General features: G+C 40.5%; 1 protein-coding gene across 8 annotated transcripts in view; it reads right to left on the bottom strand.

The window, feature by feature from the left end:
- Nucleotides 1-22,056, bottom strand: part of mef2aa (myocyte enhancer factor 2aa) — a 163,190-nt gene that overhangs the window by 79,442 nt on the left and 61,692 nt on the right. For all 8 annotated transcript variants that reach the window (XM_049483663.1, XM_049483668.1, XM_049483665.1 and 5 more), the window contains one exon: nucleotides 6,438-6,641. In XM_049483663.1, coding sequence (XP_049339620.1) covers nucleotides 6,438-6,641 — 204 coding nt within the window. The remainder of the gene's footprint in view (nucleotides 1-6,437; nucleotides 6,642-22,056) is intronic.

The following is a 22,056-nucleotide window of genomic DNA, read 5'->3' as shown; positions in this document are numbered from 1 at the left end:
ACTACTGCAATATATCCTTTCCTTAGAGAATTGTAATTTATTGCAATATACAGCAATATTTTGATCCTGTGTATCATGGTGTGTATTGTATCAACAAATACACAGCTTTACAATGAAAGAATTCGAATAAGACCCAAATGAATGAAATGAATATATGATGACATTTTAATGTACAATCGTTACTTGTCATGTTCTTTGACCAGAAGAGGATGGGTCCCCCCTTATATATTAACATTAATAGAACATGTGATAGTACATGTGATAGCAAATGTAATAGTACATGGTACATGTGAGCCTTGGTTCCTCTCAAGGTTTTTTCCTCCTCCAGCTCTGAGGGAGTTTTTCTTTGCTTTCGTTGCTCACTGGGGGTTTTGTGTTGTATGTTCAATGTTTTGTCTATGAAAGACGAAGAAGTTTCACCACAGGCTAATATCATCTGTCCATGTCTCGTGTTTCTTCCAGTGGTCTGGCCATTTCCAAAGTCTGTATAAAGGAACTTCTGCGGAGGTGTGTTATTAAAAAGCGGTTTCTGAGCAAACATCCATCCCGGTCCTCTTTTTTTTTTCTTTTTTTTTTTTTTTAAGCCCACTTTCATGGGCTTACGTTCCGTGGCCAGCGTGGAAGGTGAAGGCAAGGACAGACTGTGCTGGCGGAGACCTGATATAGCAGAACACCGGTGGTCCTTAAAGACCCCCGTGAGCTCGCTTGAATGGGAGCTGTAACCTCGGAGGAAACGCTCCATCAACCCCGCGCTGCTATTCAGTAAATAAAAGGGCTCGCTTCAGACCAGGAGGCTTTGAAAAGGGAGACGCAGATGGGATAGCGGCCACTTTTAATCAGACGGAGAAGAGGACAGGATCCACAAAGGGAGATTTCACGCAACGCTTCACCTGTCGCCTGGAGTGTTATTGAAGTTGAACCGCCGTGTGCCGGCCACACACACACACATTCTAAAAGACTCGTGCACTTTGACGTGGACTTTCTCCACCCCTCCCCTGCCCGGCAATCTGAGTGTCGGGCTCTGGTGGTAACTGCGAGAAGCCCGGCTTGAGATGTCCACAGTCCACAGGCCCGCCACTCGGTTATCAAACTGTGCCCCAGGCACACATCCATCTGTGGAAAGTGCGGCATCTGTTCTGCCCCACTACAAGGCCGAGTTTTTATCTACAGATGGTGGCGGCGAGGAGAAATGTGACCTTTGATTCTGTGTCTCATGTGCAATGGGAAGCCTGCGCCGTCCAATGAAAAAACGTTTTCGGCGTTGGGGGGAAAAAAACGAGCAAATGAGAGCACAAACTGTTTTGGGTGGCGTTTAGGAGTTTAATGCAATTGTTTAATTTAGATAAGTGTAAGTATAAGTGCCTTCATGTGAAGCACATTTCACCAGGAGAGAGAAAGAGAGATGGAGAGAGGGAGGGAGTTGGTGAGGGAGGGAGTGGATGAGGGAGGGAGGAAAGGAGGAGTGGAGAGAATTCATCCATTAAATACTCATTCAGAGCCTTTCACGTCCATTAGGATGAGCCGTGTGCATAGCCAAATCGGATAGCGTGGCTGCGGCGGCTGCAATGCTGTGACGCTCAGAAGAGAAACAAGCCTCTAGTTTTTCCACAGCCAGCCAGATAGGGGAAGTGTTTTTTGTTTAAGATTTTTTGTAAGCATCATGTGTGGTGTATACTGTAAATTGCATTTCAGACTTGTTTCAAAGCCCTACAAAATTCCAAAATTAGTGTGCTGTGATCAATGTTTTAAGGTTTTAACCATACAGTAAACATTGATAACTTTACATCATTCTAACACCAGTTAAGGATATTTGGCTACGTTCACATTGTCAGGCTCAAATCAGATTTTTTGCCTTAATGTGACAAAGATCTATTTTTTTTTTAGGGCTGTCCAATCTGATCAATTTAAATCAAATTTTAGTCACTTTCATGTGTGGCCCCAAATCATATATGTCCTATCTGATGGCATGCATTAATGGTCAGGTCAGATGAACTCAGATTTCATTTTGTGTTTTTTTTTTCTGTATTCATGTATTTAGTGCTGTTGGTGACACAAGCCACACATGACCAGGCTCTGACCCCTATGAATTTTGAGAGATCAAAATACTATAATCAAAGCTAAAGATGAAATTAATGTTTTCAAATCATTTTAAGTCACTAATAATATCTAGCAAAACATTTACAAAAAGTGTGTAGTGCTTGAGTCAATAATGCATAAAGGCATCCTAGTCATATTTCAACAAGTGCCCAGCCTTCTCATTTAGAACTCCATCTCTGTGGAGACATGCATAAAAGGTATCATATCAGGCTTCGCTTAAACTGGCTTAAATTTACTTGAATTCTACATAAATCCTTGCCATGAGCATGTTGGCCAATGTTTAACCTCAATCACAAGATAATACCTCACAACCTTTACAGATGTGGGTGACCCCAAGCCAAGCCTACAGGCTTCATTTATGCTGTATCTTTTAGTAATAAAAGGAGTCAATTTAAGTATTTTTAATATTTTTAAGATGTTTTAAGATTTACGTTTTTAGTGGCTGCAGGTATACAGACCTAGAATGTGCTGTATTTTCCTGGGGCGGACCAGTGATAGCATTCTTGTGATGTCAACATTCTTCAACACCTTGGTGCTAGAACATCACCAACATGTCAAAATGTGGGACATATGCTTAACTTAATACCATTTCAATGCTGTCTTCATACAAGAGTGTTTAGTGTTCAGTCTATAGTGTGGTCTAACCAGATAATTGTAACTTAAAAAGCTTTTAAACCCAAAAAACAGAGGTGTAAACTTTGGGACAGGCAATTCATGACTGCACAAAGATACTCTTACGTGGCTTTGGATATCATTTCTTAATAGAGTTTTAGGGAGCAGCAGTACAGATTTCACAGCCAGAATCTGAGGCATCATTCCTGCTGACGGCAATCCTGGATTACTTTATCAACCCGTTCCCTGGCAGAGCAGAGCAGAGCAGAGCTTGGTGATGCGTGTGCCCTGGGCTGGGAAAAGAGAGTTCTGGCTTTGGGTGGCTTACTTCTGCTCTGCTTCTTCACTTCTGAAACCTGGCCACAGAGGCAGTGGGGCTGAAGGGGGATCTGGACGGCCATGCGCAGATGCAGGCCTGCTGAGCAGGGACAAGGGCCGCTTTGTTGGATGCTTTCGTGTGCTGGGCCAGGCTCCCCTAGAGCGGCCACAGGGCTGACGTGGGAAAGAACAGCGCCACGCCACCGGCTTGTGTGCTTGGGCCTGCTGGTTGACGGTGCTCTGCTGTTTGGGTGTCTAAGATGCGATTTTCAGGACAAAGCAGTCACAAAATCAGTCATAAAGGACATCAACTTGGAACATCTATGTGCCTAAAGAGTGAGACTTTACCCTTTTGGGTTAAAGAAAATGCTTTTGGCTTGAATGGCTAGTATTTAGTGGGCTCTTCTTGAAGTGGATACTTCAAGATGTACCCAATGTTGGCACAGGCATTCATTAGGACTCTATGGAGCCTTGGATCACCATGCCCCATGGAAAACATGGGCTAAAGGGATTTAAAACAACCAGAAATGGTCTAGAAAGCATTGAAATGTCTATTAATAAGCTATTAATAATAACCAGCTCCTATTTGTTAATACCCTTCACCTGAAAAAAAGCTTTAGAGATGCAGGTGTCTACACACTTTTAGACACACAATCCCATGGCAGAACAACCATATTTTGGTAATATGGTTTGGTAATATGCAAATTTAGCCCTATCTTCTTGTTTTAGAGTGTTGCCCTTCCCCTCAGAACCAATTACAAGGGGTAGTGGCCTAAATCATCCCCCGAAACACACATATACCCTTTAAGAACCTGAAACGTCATAATATAAAAAAATAAATAAATGGCACCTCTGTGCCACCACCATCTATCCCAACAAGAATCAGGACACCATACGGCTAGGTGTGAAAGCACAAACGAAGAGGTGGGGCTACGTCAAAAAGGAAAAAAAAAGAAAAAGAAAGGGGCTTCTTCAAGGAAAAAGCTTAAACCATAAAGGAGTGCCTTCAGCATGGCTTAACACCATCCTCTTCAAAAAGGAGGCAAGAAAAAGAAAGTAGCAGAAAAGGCAAAGCAATGATGGGTCGGCTGTTGGTTACATAAGAGAAGTAGAGTGTGCCTATTCATATTTAATGCAGGTGAGGGGCTGCACTGTGCTGGGGAGAGCTGGGCAAGCAGAAGGCCCCTGATGGAAAGCCAAGGCCTCCCAGACATCTTGCGTCTTCTGCAGCTCTGCCGAGCAGGTAATTCACTAGCAGCAGCATCAGCATGAATAAAAAATAACAGCACCACAGCTGATGCCTTTTATGCCGTTTTAGCCTCTTTTCTCTTTAAGTGAAACTCTTTTAGTTAGGATCACAGACTTTCCTATGCCAGGCTATTGGGCTATTAAATTGTTGTTGTCAAACAGAGGCTGAAAAACTGCATGAATGAGACATCGCAAGCAAGCAGAATCAGGGATATGTAGCGTCTGGGCTGAGGCTGAAGTTTTTAAAGTGTTTAAAGTGTTTGAAGTCTTAAAAAAAAAAAAATCACCTCAGGTAAAGATTGGTTTTCAAAACAAATAAGCCCCTTTGTAGTGTTATCATCGTAACAGCCTATGAAGTGTTTGCTTTCCATTTAGACCAAAGGTGCGGACGCTAGCTACAGTGGAGGGTGTCTTGGACGAAGCGAGAAACCTCAACTGCGTCAGAGGGAAATTTTGGAAGCCGCAGCCAGCCCTGTTCTCCTCTCGCCGATAGTCTTGGCCTACAAAACTGGAATGCTGCTTTGACAAATGAGGACAGTGCACGCTTGGCAAATCTAGCCCTGTGTAATAAGCACTACTGTAGAATGCTTATGTTTTGCATTCTGCATTCTGAGGACCAGCTGGGTCCGCTTGTCGTGAGTAAACACACCTACACTGTGCAAATTAGGAGATAGATAAATGAAGAAGGAAATAAACTTAGGAAAGTCTATATGCTGTATATGCTGTATGTGCTGCGTGTCTGGCAACAGTTGAGCTGCTTCGTGACCCGTGCTCTTTGTCAGTTGCCAGACTAAAGATGGGCTCAACTTTATCAGACCCTGCAGATGTCCTGAGGCCCTATCAGAGCGAAGAGGAGACCAAAACGGTTACCCGCTGGCCAGATGCCGTGTGGGTTCATCATGTCTGCACATAGACTGCTCTGCAAACTTTGTGTCTCATGCCAGATGTGACTGTATGGCTTCTTTACAAAAAAAGAGATAACCTATAATGTTTAGCTCACTAATTACTGTAAGTGCTTAATAATGGTAGATATTTTTGCGTTATTCATTAAGCTGATGAGCACCCAAATATTCATAAACCAAAAAAAAACTTTCGGAAATCACATTTATGAGTCTCACATTCAGTCACCATTCACTTTTGACCAGTTTAAAAAAACCTTTAGGAATTTAAAAATCATTGAATTTCAAGTCATACAGAGTTCTGCTTCTGCTCATAATTCATTGCAATTATGTAATAGTGGCTGTCATTTAACAAATACGTTTAATCTAAAGAATGTAATCTCTTATTTCATTTCTTTTTTACTGAAATATTTGACAAATTATCTAAATGTTGTCATAGGGATATCATAGGGTCCCAATTGCGTACCTACTTCTAAGGCTAACTAGTTTTTGAGTATGTACTATTTAGTATAGATAAAAGTATTAAAATTGAGGATATTCATGATATATTCATAATGCATGTTCATAACTGGTCGCTGTGTCGGAATACAAAATACCAAATCATCATGTACGGAACCAAAAATAGGCCGGATAATAGTGCAAGTAAAGCTGCAATGGTGGCAGAAAAACTTGCATTGATGTATTGTATGTTGGCATACAATACTTCTTAACTTTATTCATACAAAATGCATAAAAAAAACACTAAGGAAAGCTAGGATTACATTATTTTGTGTGTCTGTAATGATAAAGTTTTAAAATGATTACAATTGTTACATAAATTAATAATAATAACACATTAATGTTTTCTGTACTAACCTGCCAAACCTGTACTGTTAAAATCATATAATTATATATAATACGGACCTTATAGTGTTCTGGAGTAGTGCGCAATTGGGACGCAGCCATAGTTTCATCAGTAAATTAAGATGATCATTAAACTCATCTGAACTCATTTCACCTCAAAATAATAAAGTTATTTCTGATCTTATTTTCACGTAATCAGCTCTCTATGTGAAGTAATAGCTGGCATGAGTGCTGCAGCTTAGCCCTAAAATACATACTTTTTTGGCAATGTTTTGTACTGTATGTGTATCTGAGCAGGGAATCAAATATTAAGTCAACCTGAGAACAGCAGATGAACCACATCCTCGCACATGTTTCCATTCAGCCCTTTCTGTAGACGCTATTAATCACACTAAAAGCGGCGGATGAAAACCCACTCACCTCCACGATGTCGGAGTTGGTCCTGCTCTCGTGCGGCTCGTTGTACTCTGTGTATTTGAGCAGGACTTTGTCCATGTCGGTGCTGGCATACTGAAAGAGCTTGTTGGAGCTGTTGAATATGATCAGAGCGATCTCGCAGTCGCACAGGACGCTCAGCTCATAGGCCTTTTTCATCAAGCCGAACTTCCTCTTTGTAAAGGTGACCTGGAAGACAAGAAGGGAGAAGAAGCCACCATGTTTGGTGAAAACGATAACGGAAAAGACAGTTTTAGCAATTTTTACTAAAATAATAAGTCTTACAATTAAACTATATTTATTTAGGTCAGCCATGGTCAGAAATTTGAAGAAGCAAGCTTGAATCCGAAAGGTTGCAAGTAAGAATGAGGGCAAAGAGGGGGATGAAGGAACAGCACTTTCTCCTGCTTTAACATTTATGACTGAGATGCCCTTGAGCAAGGCACCTAACCCCTAACTACTCCCTAGGCACTGAGGTGGCTGCCCTCCACTCTGAAAGAGTGCTCACTGCCCCTATTCACTAGTGTAAGGGAGTGTGTTTGTGTGTGGGTGTTCACTGCCACAGATGTATTAAAGCAGCATGATGTGAGTACTGGTATGTCTTGCTCTAAAACTTACACAATAACAGTCACAAACTGGAATTCTTGCTTTGAGTCTCCATGATGCAAAAGACACAATTTTCACACAAGCATTTTGAGCCAAGAGTTATAGGCACATGTGGACAGATTTTACAGTATTTTACAATATTTCAAATATCACTTGTTAATAATGTCCAGCCTGGAAAATTATTTTGAAGCAGCTATTTTAAGGCAAAAATACTAAATCATGATAATAAAATAAGTGACAACAATATGTTGGTAACAGAATCCTTAACAGAACTGTAAAAGATTCGGTAACAGATTCAATATCTGAACTGTAACAGTATCGGTAACAGAACTATAACAGGATTGGTAACAGAATTGCGATAGAGTACAAACAAGCAACTAAAGGTGTCCTAGAACAAAAAAAAAAATAATAATAATCATAAAAATAAAAAGAATATATATATGTATATATATATATATATATATATATATATATATATATATATATATATATATATATATATATATATATATATATATATATATACACACATTGTAGATTCTCACTGTTGGCATCAAAACTATGAATGAACACACGTGGAGTTTTATGTACTTAACAAAAAATGGCCTGGCCTCCACAGTCACCGGACCTGGACCCAATCCAGATGGTTTGTGGTGAGCTGGAGCACAGAGTGAAGGCAAAGAGGCCAACAAGTGCTAAACACCTCTGGGAACTCATTCAAGACTGTTGTAAAACTATTTCAGGTGACCACCTCTTGAAGCTAATCGAGAGAATGATGCCAAGAGTGTTTGGTTATTTCACCTTTTTTTTGTTAAGTACATAACTCCACATGTTTTATATATATATATATATATATATACACACACATAGACATTAGGGGTGGGCGATACGGCTCTAAAATAATATCACGATATTTCAGGGTATTTTTGCGATAACGATATACTTGGCGATATAGGAAAACAGAAAAATAATTAATTAATTTCAGGAATATAGTATAATAGGACAACAGTATAATCATAATGTGGCAAAATAAATAATATAGCATAAAATAATATAATGCAGCAAAAAAATATTGCAGAATATTTAGTGCATGCATATAAACTGCAAACTAAAACAATTATACAATAAATACACCTAAAGCTTCACAGTAAATAATAGACTACTTTTAATACTTTTAATCTCTATTATCACAATATGGATTTTTAATATCATGATATTTCTGTGTCACAATATACTGTATACGATATAATATTGCCCACCCCTAATAGACATATATTCAAAATAGGGAAGGTATGGAACGTTTTGCTGTCCTCTGTCTAATCCAGCCTCACTCTGTAGATAAGCAGCAGCCACACTCAGATCAGACAGGTCAGTTCTCTGGAACGCAGCAGTGACTGCTCGCCCTGCGCAATCAGTGTCATTAGTGAAACAGCGGCTCCACTGCTCCTGCCCTGCTCTCCCTCATCGCTCTCCCGCCCGTAACTGCTGCTACTGTAACACGAGCCTTCTGGTGCACAACAGCAACTTGTGCATCACTCTTGTAGTAACCCGAGCCATACAGAGATGACCTATCGTCATGCTTCAGGCTCCGCTGGGCTGGGCCATTTTACCTGCTTATACCTGCGGCACTTACAGCACAACAAGGCAATAGTGCTGCCCAGCTGAAATTATTCACTAATATATGTCCAAAATGCCAACCTCTAAGCTAGAGCTAGTGGTGATGGTAAAATGCCTAGCCATGGTTAGCAACCTTACTGAAGCTTAGTGTTTACCTGTTCAGCAGAAAAATAGCCAGCTTGCCTGTTACCATGGCTGCAGTATTTGGCATGTCAGTACATAGAAAGAATCACAAGGCAGGCAGATGTCTGACCATTTTTATATAGGAAAATTTAAAGGTCTCATTCCATCGTTTTTTCATTCAATTTAAAATGTCTAGTTGTGGTCTCTAGGATAAATGAATGGCATGTTTTGTTTTGTTTTGTTTTTTGTTACGGTGTTTTTGTAGAACCCTGCTTTAATTCACTGGATTAGTGGTCTCTGAAGAAGGAGAGGATTTCGGCTCTTGCTCATGAATATTCATACATGCATATATATCGCCTCTGATTGGCTAACAGCACGCTACCTGCCTTCGCACCTTGGTCAATTTTACCACAAGATACACAAGATAGCTAATGCTAACTAGCTGGTTTAAACAGAGCTGTAAGCTCTTTAGCTGACAAGATAGTGTCGGCTCTGCCGCAGACTGGCTTCAGCTCTGCCTGTGGGTGGTCCCAAGCCATGGTGGGCATGGCCATGAACCAGAAATCAGGTGGATGCGTTACAACCTCTGATGACCATGCCAGGATCCACTTCTTTCAGCCAAGAACAGAAAGCTGAGGCTGCAGTAAGTGCAGGTCCACCAACACTAGATAGCTAAAGCCTGACAGACAGAGCCTGTTCGGATGGATCTGGATTTCTGCTGAGGCTCACAGATGGTAGGGTCAGATTCTGGCACCAACAACTTGACTCCAAGGACCCAACCTGCTTTGTACCAACAGTCCAAACTGAGTCCAGACTGAGTCTACATTTTCTTGGCAAACCCCTTCTATCTTATACAGAAGGATGCTTAAGGGAATAGAGCTTAGACCCTGGTTAACACGTTTGGCCTGCAATGTATAGCGAAGCAGAGGCAAGATTTGTGTACGTGATTTGGACGTGACAGGATGACAGCATGTAGAAGCGTGGTAATGTCCTCACGCACAGAGCAGGATGGCACCGCACATGGCAAAAACGTACAAGGATGCCAATGCTGCAGCTCAGAAAAGCGATGCCTTGAGCTAAAAGGAGTCGGAGGGTGTTGTATACGTGTGTGTACATGTGTATATGTGTGTGACTGTGTGTGTGTGTATGTGTGTAACTGTGTGTGTGTGTGTGTGTTCACTTCCGCCAATTTCACTGACCTACTAAGCAGAGCTGAGCAGATGAGCTGGCTTTGTTCAACTTTAATTGGTCACAGCTTGCGGCAAGCCTCATTTCGAATGGTATAATGCAATATAATCCAATGAGCTATACAGTGTCTCTGAAAGCGCACAGCCCCTGGGTCAGCGCCAGTGGAGTGGGAGTAATGTCACATGTTCCACATTACAGGTGATTACAGCGCCCAATTATTTCCTCCAACACAACACAAATCATCTCTCATTTCTCTTCATTCAATTTATGGGAATTTAAAGCGATTCATTACCTAAAGTGTACACAAATGCAGCCAGGGAGCAACTGAAGTCCTACACTTTTCAGATATTACAGCTGACCTCTGGATAGTGTGTCAGTAATTGGAACATGACAGATTTTGTTGGATTCAAGCACACTGGATATCACATAAAATATTATAACATTAGAGTCAGGGCCAGTATCAATATAATGTGTTTTTTGTGTCCAGGTTTTTTGCCATGTCCACAGTACTTCCTGGTTAAGCTACATAATTATTTTGTATTAGTGGTTAAATAGCACAATGTTTCCTAAAAATGTTACATTTTTTCAATTATTTATTTAGTTATTTTCATAAAAATACTAAAGCCATTTAAACATGTCAATATAACAGTTGCCAAAACAAGAGACAATATGAGAAATATTTAGGTGATATAAAGCTTAGGTTGTGCACTCTGTCATGGTACAATATCAAGGTAATTAAAAATGGTTTTAGAAAATCAAAATGCTTCTTTGAAACAGAACAAGAGCTATGCTCCAATCAATTTCCAATTAAATCTTCCCCATTTTAATGGAGGGTGATAATAACATTTGTTGTGTTCACAACAATATCATAAACATTGTATTTTATCTTTAAAGCATTCAATTTAATATTTGTTTTGCTATTCACTGTGAAGCATTAATGGGAAGGTTTGTATAATTGGTTGTAGTTTGTATGCATGCACTAAATATTTAGCAGAATTATGGTAAATGTTATGGTATATTAAAATTTTGGTATAGCTTTGTTAGTAGAAGTATTAGTATTATTTCATTTTTTAAAACAAATTAAAAGTTTTGGCTAGTTAATGTTGTTTATAAAATTGATTCAAAAGAGATGTGTGCCCTACTTAAGATTAGATCACCAAAAATACTTGCAAATGCAAATACTAAGGCATATATCTAAATAGCCAATCATGAGGCAGAACGTGCATTGCACAAAATCTTGCAGGTATAGAGGAGCAGCTTCAGCTCATGGTTACAATCAGGATATCTCATACTCAGTCATTTTGAGTGTGGTATGATTGTTGGTGCCAGACGAGCATTGGTGCAAGATGAGTATTTCTGTAACCGTTGATTTCTTGAGATTTTCAGCATTTTCAGTCTCTAGTGTTTACTCAGAATGGTGCAATTAAAAAACACAACCAGTGAGCGGCAGCTCTGCAGACGGAAACGCCTTGCTAATGAGAGAGGTCAACAGACTGGCTTGAGCTGCCAGAATCTCTACAAAAAGGCTCAAATAAGCACTGTGTACAACTGCAGTGAGCAAAAAGCATCTCAGAACAAGCAACACGTTGAATCTAGAATCAGACAGACTGCAAACACCAGCAGAAAACCATGTCAGTGTGCACTTCTCTCAGCCAAGAACAGAAAGCTGAGGCTGCAGCCTCAAAATTTTACTTGATGTAGACTTCAAAATTTAGCCTGGTCTAACGGATCATGATATCTGCTGAGACACACTTATGTTAGAGACAAAATCTGGCACCAACTGGAGGAGGTGGTGGTTTAATATTTTGGGGAATTTTTCTTGGCACACTTCTTGGGCACATTAATACCAAAAATCTCTTGATTGCCACAGCCTATTTGAGTACTGCTGTTGATCATGTGCATCCCTTCATGTCCACAATTTAATCTTAATCTTCTAACCGCAACTTACTGCATGATAATGCATCATGTCACAAAGCGAAAGTCATATGAAACTGGTTTCATGAACATGACAATGAGTTAAGTGTTCTTCAGCGGGCTCTAATCATACGGCTTGGCACAACACCACTTTTTCCATGTCCTAACAGCATAGCACATTACACTTACCTTAGAGCTATTCTACTCACAAATTTACTTCAGTAGAGCATGTTTCTGAAGTTATGCTTATCATAACTGTTAGTTAATTCACATGTAAATTAAATTTACACAGAAAAAGGCAGCCAACTTTTAACCTTTTGTTAAACTAACATTCGTATGCTAAGGCTAGGTTAGCTCAGCTAGCATTACCTTCCTAGCCATGTACAGGTTGTGACTTTCAGCTGCTGGAGAACAGTCTGTGTGTAAAGAAGTTGCTAGAAAGACAGCTGGATTGTAAAAGTGATGCTGGTTGCTTTATTTTGTGGGAGTGTGGAGAATAAAAATTTAAACACTTAAACCTGTCGTTTTTTGGCCTGCTTGCCATTTTCATCCCCAAATAAGATTGGTTGCCAAATATTACGTTCATCCCTACTGAATATAGTAATAAACTGATCTCTTTGGAACTTTTTACATGTATACAAACTACATAAAAACAAGAAGCATCCACTATTTCATGTCATGGGTCCTTTAATAGCATTTAATACCTGAATAATGTGCCTTCAGTTTAAGGGATTAGCTTCTTAAAATCCAGTGAGTTGAACAACAGAGCCAAAACCATAAAAATGATCACCGTCTCATTACTTATGAATTGACGGTATACAACAGCCACACGGTGCACACTGCAATGTTCAACAGATAGAGCTCTTCCACTCAAACAGGATGATTACAGGTGTATTTATTCTCCCTCTAAGCCCAGGAGAGGAGAAGGGATAGAGGCATTGGCTCTGGCTAAGGCAGTGGATTGTAGAGTGCGCTGGTGAGGTGGGCTGTGTACCTGAGTGGTCCTGGGAGAGCAGTAAGCTGAGCATGGCGAGACAGCAGCCTGCACTGTTTGCCTCTTTATCCCCACACCCAGTGAGACCTGCTCCCTCCCAACTGTCATTAGTCTTGCTCTCTCCCCGCCTGCTCTCGCTGCAAAGGCACACAGCCTTGGCAATGACAAACTGATCCGACAGCGCAGCACACTCCACGGCACACTCCAAATTTCCTCTCCACTCAGATCAGATGGGAAGAGAAGGATGCCTTACTGAGTGGTGTAAAAGAGTTCTGAGATTAACTACAGTATAGTGTGTGTGAGAAACTCAATTATGGCCACTGGTAAAAGAATAATGAAGACAACTTGTTTTATTTCATTTTAAAGACACAGAAAGAGCTTCCACAAGGGGATTCTCTACCAAGGGAAAATAATAGGCAGTTGAATGACATGCAAATGAATGTTTGAGAACATAATACCTATTATTCTGACTGTCTCTTGTCAAATTTAAATTTGAATTAAACTGTAGACCAACAAAATTATTTAAAACAGTCTGTAAAACAACAAAATTATTTAAAACAGTCTGTAAAACAACAAAATTATTTGAACCTGACTGTAGGCCTATATATTTGTGCCTGAACCCAACACTATTGTATATACTATGTCTGAACCCGATTGTATCCTGACAAAGTTTTGTCCCTGTATAATAAAAAAAAAACAATGCCAACAAATTCAGTTTGAACCAAACTGTAGACTATCCAAATTCTGCCATAACTGAACATAACTCACATCCTGTCTGTAGACCATTCAAACTGTCGACAGTCAAAATGGTCTAAACATGACTGTAGATCAACACAGCTGTCTGCATTTGAGTATAGACCAACACAATTGTCTGAGGTTAACTACAGACCAACACATTGTCTAACCTTAACTATATCCTGACAAAGTTTTGTCTGAAATAATCTGCAGCTAAACACAATGCTGATTGTGATAATGAATCAAAGTGTAATTTAAGAAAATTGCAAAGAAACTGTTTGAACCAAACTGTAGACCATCAAAGGTCTGTCTGAACAAGATTAAATTCTGCCAAAAAAATCCTGTTTGTAGACAATCAAAGTTGTCTAAACTTGACTACAGACCAACGCAACTGTTTGAACTTGACAACAGAGCAACACAACACAACTGTCTGAACTTGACTACAGACCAACACAACACAATTGAACTGGACTACAGACCAACGCAACTGTTTGAACTTGACAACAGACCAACACAACAACTGAACTGGACTACAGACCAACACAACCCAATTGTCTAAACCTGACTACAGACCAACACAATTGTCTGAACTTGACTAGAGAACAACATAATTGTCTGAACTTGACTACAGACCAACACAATTTGTTGAAACTTGACTACAGACCAACACGTTTCTGACCATAATTACAGACCAACACAATTGTCTGAACTTGACTACAGACCAACACAATTGTCCAAACCTGACTACAGATCAACACAATTGTCTGAACTTGACTACAGACCAACACAATTGTCCAAACCTGCCTACAGACCAACACAATTGTCTAAACTTGACTAGAGAACAACATAATTGTCTGAACTTAAAAATAGACCAACACAATTTCTTGAAACTTGAATACAGAACACCACAATCTTCTGAACTTGACTACAGACACCCATGATTGTCTAAACTTGACTACAGTTCAACGCAATTGTCAGAACATATCTACAGACCAACAAATTTGTATAAACTTGACTACAGACCTACATTTTCTCAAAACCTTCCTGTCTCCTAAAACAATTCTATCTGATTCTGAATTTAGACATGCAAAAAACTGTCCAACTTCGAATACAGACAGACATAAGTCTGTCAGCTTTCAGAGATTTCTGTTACGCTTGCACACATTTTGCCTTGTTGGGCTTGGTGCAAACAACACTAATGACTACTAGGAATCAGATAAATTGTGGCTTAAGGAGGATCATATAAAATCATCAAAGAAAAATAACTGGAGAATGAACAGGAAACATGAACTCAACCTATTCCTGACTTTCGAAACAATGTCCGAACCCAATATAAACTGCCGGGCCCCGATGGGTTTGGACAGGCATTTGGAGAGGTAGTGTGGGGGCGGGGCTGGAGAGGTGGAGTTGGACGTGTCAGCGGCTGAGCAGGAAAAGTCCTGCTGTTCAGTGCTGTGCTGTGACATTGTTCTGCCTGACTGCTGCTCAGCATGTGCAGGGCTGCTGACCCAGGCTAGTGCTTCATTTCACCTGCAGAGCAGGACAGTGTTGTATGCATACACACATACACACACACTCACATAATAACTAAGTGACACTCACAAGACTGGTGGTTTAAACCCTGCTAAAAAGAGAAGGCCATATGTCAGTGCTAACATGAAAATAACAATGAAACCTGACTGTAGACCAAAAAAAATCTATACTTAAATGTAGACAATTAAAGTTTAGTCTGACTGTAGACCAATAAATATCTGCCTAAACCTGAGTGTAGACCTCCTGACCTCCTTTCCTCCTGACATATGACTGAACTGAATAACTTATTAGATTAACAATGTGATGTGATACAAATCTCAGTAAACCTAAGTGAAGATCAACAAAATTGCCTGAACTTGACTGTATGCCAACAAATCCTGTCTGAACTTGAAAGCAAACCAACAAAATTGTTTAAACCTGAGTGCAGGCCAACTGAATTCTGTCTGAACCTGACTGTAACAACAATGCCAACCTAGACTCCTGCTTATTGGATTGAGAATGGATTGATAGAGATGTTGTTATCCAACTTTTTAATGCCAACCATGCAGATGTTACACTGCCTAGCAAAAAAATCCCCAGAACAGGTAGAATGCTATGACTCTAGTTACATAAGTACCAGAGAGATCAGAGAGCCCCAGACAGCACCCCCATAGTCATAGCTGACCATAGAGACAGTGGGAAACCACAGAGCCGTCTGAGATTACGTGAAACAATGCTGGGCTTGTGTTTTCCACTTGATTACTGAGACTAAACACACAGCTGAGGTTTATGGAAGGCTGTAATTAATTTTAAAACAATGTATTTTTCCAACATTAAATTGTGAATTTATAAGTCTGAGACTGAATGTATGCCAAAAAGAACAAAATCAACTGAATCCATCTGTAGACCAATAACAGTCTGTTTAAACTTGACTGTTTGCCAACAGTGCCAACTTGTAGTCCTGCCCTTCTGATAAACAATCAGTGACAAACAAATACTGCGCCCTGGATTGCTGAAAAACTCAGCATGCAGTTATGTCTTAGGTAAATATAAAAACATATTTTTTTATGATTACAGGTGTGGTCTGATTAGACACCAGGTCTTGCACGAGAGAGTCTCCGACCGAGAGTCTCTCTTAAAGGCTACATTTGGGTTGTGTACCTCCTGGTGAGAGAGATCTGTGACTGCTAGATTCTGTATTCCTCCAAACACCCAGACAAATTCTGAGAAAGACTGTAATTATTTTTTAAATAAGTAAGACATAAAAACCCATAACATAACCCACTATATGATACTGAACATGTTTCAAGAGTTACACCTTCAACTAGCTTTTAAGAGCATCAAAGGCATATAGGTTAGAGTATTGACGTTTTAGAAATCCAAAAGTTTTTGCTCAATACAAAAAGATATCCCTGGAACTGCTTTATCTAACATCAAACATATTGAGTATCTCAGCAGAAGTCCAAGATCATGAAGAAGGAGAGGAGCAGCTATGAGTCATGTACGGTATGTCAAACTTCTCTCTTCTTCTCTCTGAACTTCTTGCAGCTTCTGATAAGGTCACTGTTGTGACCCACCATGCCAGAAATACAGTAATTATATTAGCGTTTCTCATCTAATTATATGCCAGGAATGAAAAGTCTGACCTTTTCATAACTCTCCAATTTTTTTTTTTATTTCTTTTTATTCCTCTAAGCTCCAGGTGAGAACCTTGCACTGCTAAATCTGTTCAAGACTCAAACAGATACTAGCCTGATTCTAGCCTGATCTGTCTCTGTTTGGTCCTTTCTCTTGGATACTCAGTCAGTGCTCTCTGCAGCCTATCTAGGTAGATCCTGAGGCCAGTAATGGTTGTGGAGAGTGTTGAGCGGTATTGCAAATAGGAGCGATCATTGTAGGGCACGAACAAGAGCGACATGGAGTTAAAAATAAACCGTCCGCATTCCCACGGAAGAGGAAATGGGTGAGATTGTGTGGGTGAAGTATGTTGGGTAAGGTTTAGAAGTGCTGGTGTGTTTTTTTTTTAATGATTTTTTACTCTGGATTGTGTTGACATACGCATCCAAGCATTCTGTAAAACAAATGCAATCAATGCCTAGTGTGTACACAGTATGTCTGTCTATTGATCTAAGGGCATGTGTTTGTCTATGCGTGTGAGTGCACATTTATGTGTTTTAGCATACCTTTAAAGCTAGATTACACAGTAGTATGTTAAAAACTGTACAATTGCGTCTATATATAGATCACAATATTTCTTAATATTAGTCGATACAATAAAATTCCTATATCAATTTGAAAATACTTAAGCCACATAAAAAACTGCAAAGGTGAAAATTGGCCACAGTGAACATATGTATGTAATAATATTTCATGCAATGATTATGAGAGTCAGTGGGAGATGCTGCAAAAAAATTAAACAGAAATATATATATGATATTATATGCACTGATATTGAAGTTTTTCTTGATTCTGCCATTTATAGGTATATTTTTGAGTAAAATTAACATTGCTGTTTTATTTTATAAACAATTTATCCCAAATTCCAATTAAAAATATAGTAATTTAGAGCATTTATTTGCAGAACATGAGAAATGGCTGAAATAACAAAAAAGATGCAGAGCTTTCAGACCTCAAATAATTCAAAGAAATCAAGTTCATATTCATAAAGTTTTAAAGTTTAATAGAATTTGGTGGAATAACCCTGGGTTTTTAATGACAATCTTCATGCATCTTGGCATGTTCTCCTCCACCAGTCTTACACACTGCTTTTGGATAACTTTATGCCACTCCTGGTGCAAACATTCAAGCAGTTCAGCTTTGTTTGATGGCTTGTGATCATCCATCTTCCTTATGATTATACTCCAGAGGTTTTCAATTTGGTAAAATCAAAGAAACTCATTTTTAAGTTGTCTCTTATTTCTTTTAAAGATAAGTTAGTTTTTGTTTCAAGAGTAGGCCTTGCAAATAGCCCAAAACCTGTTTCTGAGAGTGTGCATGCTGTGTGTGTGTGTGTGTGTGTGTGTGTGTGTGTGTGTGTGCCAATGTGTATGTATGTTTCACCTCCGAAAAATGACAAGGACTGGCCTGTCAGTCAGACACTCCATCACAAGCTGTCCTTAGGGAGCACAGCCAACATGAAAAACAAGCCATGTGGGACGGCAGTGGTCTGGGGCACTGGAGGTGATGCTTGTGTCTGATATCTAATGGGCAAGGATGGAAAGATGCTGGAACAGGGATAGGGGTGGATGGGGTGCGAGGGAAGAGGGAGGGATACATCATAAGAGCTACATGTCAGCTCCAATGATCTCTGTAACAAGCAGCAGGAGGCTCCAGTAGGCCACAGTCCTGTGAGCAGCTGGTGGAGTGACCCATGTCTTCCGCGGGGATGCGAGACAGGCAGAGGTCCCTCCCTGCTGTCCGGCTGGATCAGCTCTGGCAGGGTGCAGAGGAAACACCACTGGCTTCCTCGGTTATGGAAGCCTAGAGGGCCTCGGCGGCCAGCTGCGGCCGTGGTGGAGCGACCTTGGAACAGAGTTCTGGAGGTCTTCTCGTTTGCTGCTCTTGGGGTGCCGGTAGGGGTAAAGGGTCTCTGGATGGCAATGTGTCAATTCTGACACGAATGGAAACTGCAGGATGGCAAAATTGCTGCTGGAGACAATACTGGAGTCCTGAGAGGGAAGCTGTTTATTAAGAAAGGAAACTTTCATTTCTTCAGATACTATTATGCCTTTTGTATGGAAGTGTTTCCTCGGGGGAATGCTGAGGTGTTATCTTGTGACTAGGGATGAAAACTAGCAAGGCGTACTGAATTAAGCTCAAGCGAGACCTAATAGTGATATTCCATTTCCGAAGTTGTGCAAGCTTTTAGCATTCCTTAGTCTACAGAGTCACATATACACCAAGTATACTCAAGTCATAGTTGGCATTTCCATCTACAGTGGACAGTGCAATGGGTAGTAATGACCATGACTGGCAACATCTGGCTAGAACTGTCCATGGAGACAAGCAACAGATTAAAATTGTCTATGCAGTCAAGCAACAGACAATAGACTCAAATCAAATCACACATGCAAATCCCATTGGACAGTACAGCATTCAACTCCTGTGAGACAGTCATAGTGTAAAATCAGGCCCTTATATAGGGAAAAAAGTGATTTCTCAGAATACTATGAAATCGTAAAAGGGCTGTGGAGCCTATGTTTTCAGATGGGTCTGGCTTTAACAGTTAATTTCATGTTCATTGGTCACTCTTATGGTGTTGGTGAGGTACATGTGCAATGTGTCAATATCAATGTGTTGACAAACAACACTTCCTGGGACTAGGGGTACCTGATATACACAAAAGACAGGAAAGTTGGTTGGAGCTCAATACAGGGAAATCCTTAAAGAGAAAACCTGTTGGACACTGCAACAGACTTGAGACTGTGAACTTGAGATTCACCTTCCAGCAAGAGAACAATTCTAAACATACATCCATAGCTACAGTGAAAAGGTTTAGATCAAATTATATTCATGTGTTAGAATTGCCCATACTTTTGCAAGCCACTTTAAATAAATTAGGCCTCTCAAAGGTCATTCAGGATTTGGCTAGGATTTATTTAATTCCAACATAAAAATTAGTTTGATGTTTGTGTTCACTGTGGACCACTACCACACTCTACCTTGCTTTGTCTTTTATCTTGCTCTGCCTCCAGCCTAGTTACATACATATGTCACATGAGCATAGTCTGCAGCATGAAGAACTCCCTGTGTTGCAATACACAAATACAGCAAATAGAATTTACAGTTATTTGAGCCATTATTGCAGCTCCTTTAATATTTTTCTTTTGTAAAAATTCATATTGTGATGGTGATAAAAACAGATTAATCACACAGCTCTGTCTAGGACTTCATGTTGCACATGCTAGTAGTAAAAAAATAAAGCCACAAGCATGTGGGGGCAAGACATTGTATCATAAAATTATGATGTGCATCACTCAGATAGTTTTGTTCTGGCTCCACGATGAATCATCAGGCACAAAACACAGTCTCTCAGCTGGGGGTGGAGGGTGCTGGTGGTAATGATTGGTGACGATGGTTGGGGTGAGGGAGGTGGGGGGTTGGTCTGTGCTACAGTTTGAATCATCTCACTTTTTTCACGTTTTTGACATCAGCCGAAAATTGCACACAAACAGCACCTACACTATGTCCCTCCCCAAACCCATGACTAAGCTAATGTACCTAAAATAAATAAAAAAAAAACAAGTAACCTAGGCAGACCTCCCCTATCACATGTCCTCTAAAGCTAGCCCTTTTTCATCAAGCCTCCATTCTGTTCTCTTTTTTTCCTCCTCATTTCTCTCAGCACTCCATTCCCTATCAAGCATGTTTTCACCCATTAAAGAATAATAGTGTTAGCTCAAGAGCTTTTAGGAGCTCAGATGGAGAGAGAAGGGTGGGTATTGGAGGGATGCGCTTTGCTCTTTCCCTGGTGACAAAAAGAGAGGGGGATGGAAGGAGAAACAGAGAGAGAGGAAAAAAGAGTCAGAGAGAGAGACAGAGAGAGAGAGAGAGGGAGAGAGAGCGTGTCGTGAGCATGTGACATGCAGGAGCCAAAGTAAGCCGAGGCAAGGGCAGGCGGCACTCCACCCAACAGCGAAAAACATCAAACTTTTAATGACTGAAGCAATTACCCCCAGTGTGCCTGCTTAATGGCGTACAGAGGACGTCGTTAGGCATGAGGATCTCATGTGCACAACGAGCCAAATGTGAATTAAAACACTCTAATGTTTAAAAACAAACAGCAAAGGTACCCGGTGCAATGCCTTCCACCTTTCACTCTCGATCGCTCTCTTTCTTTCCATTTAACCAGAGGAAAGTTCCGCCGTACGCTTTCGCAGGACTGTCCCCCGGGGTCCTTACTTACAATAGTGCTCATAATATTATGCTCTGCCATCCACCAGGAAAAGAGCTGTCACTACACAATCTGCACAAGTGGAGAGCCTTCTCTCGTTAGAGGCTTTCGAGTCCACTAGAGTAATTAAGGCTCGTTTTACCGCCGCAGCTCATTTAGCATTGCACTTCTCTTCCATTGCTTTCGCTCATCCATTCCGCGCTGTCCAATTGAGACAGGTGCATGTCATCGTCAAGGCTAATAAATGCAGGCTTGCAGAACGTGACAAGCAAATCAGAGCTTGAACTGAGTGGACGGATGGGCAGGTAGCAGAGGATGGAGGAGAAGGAAGGACGGTAGGGTTGTTATGGGATAATTCTGCCCTCCCGCGCTATTATGGCAGGCGTCCGCCTCTACACAGCTTTGCAATTAGCTTGTCAAACCTGGACTGTTTGCCGGATTCTCTCATTTTCTTCTTCTTCTTCTTCTTCTTCTTTTTTCCCCCCATCTCTCCTCCTCAGGCTCTGATAGGACGCACTTAAGGGGCAGCTGGGGGAACGTTCCAGAAGGATAGGGTGGCATGCATGACAGGGTCTCTGCCTCTTCCATTTTTAATTCACAGAGAAGACAGAGACAAGAAGAGGGAACAATCTCTACTGGCATCATCACGAAGCAGTGCCAGGGTCAAAATAGACCTACACCCTGTGACTAAGCAATCGTAGTGGCTCAATCAGTGTAGAGGGTTTGGCAGGGCAGCACAACTAATAGTAAGATAAGAACCAATTGGGGATAAATGTCCTGAATCTGAATTGGAGCTGGATTTTAGGTATATTTTAATAGATAGGATATTGGCTATTTTAAGTGTATATCATAGCCTAAGAACAGCATTAAATATCTGTAGTTTTAGTTTTGACTATGTTTTGACACTCTTGGGGTAGCCCTGGCCGTAAGGTTAGAGAAAAATCCTTGTCACAGGAAAGTTACAGTTCGATCCCTGGATCTAAAAGAACACGACTAAAGTGGATTGAATCAAACAAAGCACC

This window comes from Astyanax mexicanus, chromosome 9 (genome assembly GCF_023375975.1).
Source record: "Astyanax mexicanus isolate ESR-SI-001 chromosome 9, AstMex3_surface, whole genome shotgun sequence".
NCBI lineage: Eukaryota > Metazoa > Chordata > Actinopteri > Characiformes > Acestrorhamphidae > Astyanax > Astyanax mexicanus.
This window is presented reverse-complemented; position numbering and strand designations above follow the sequence as displayed.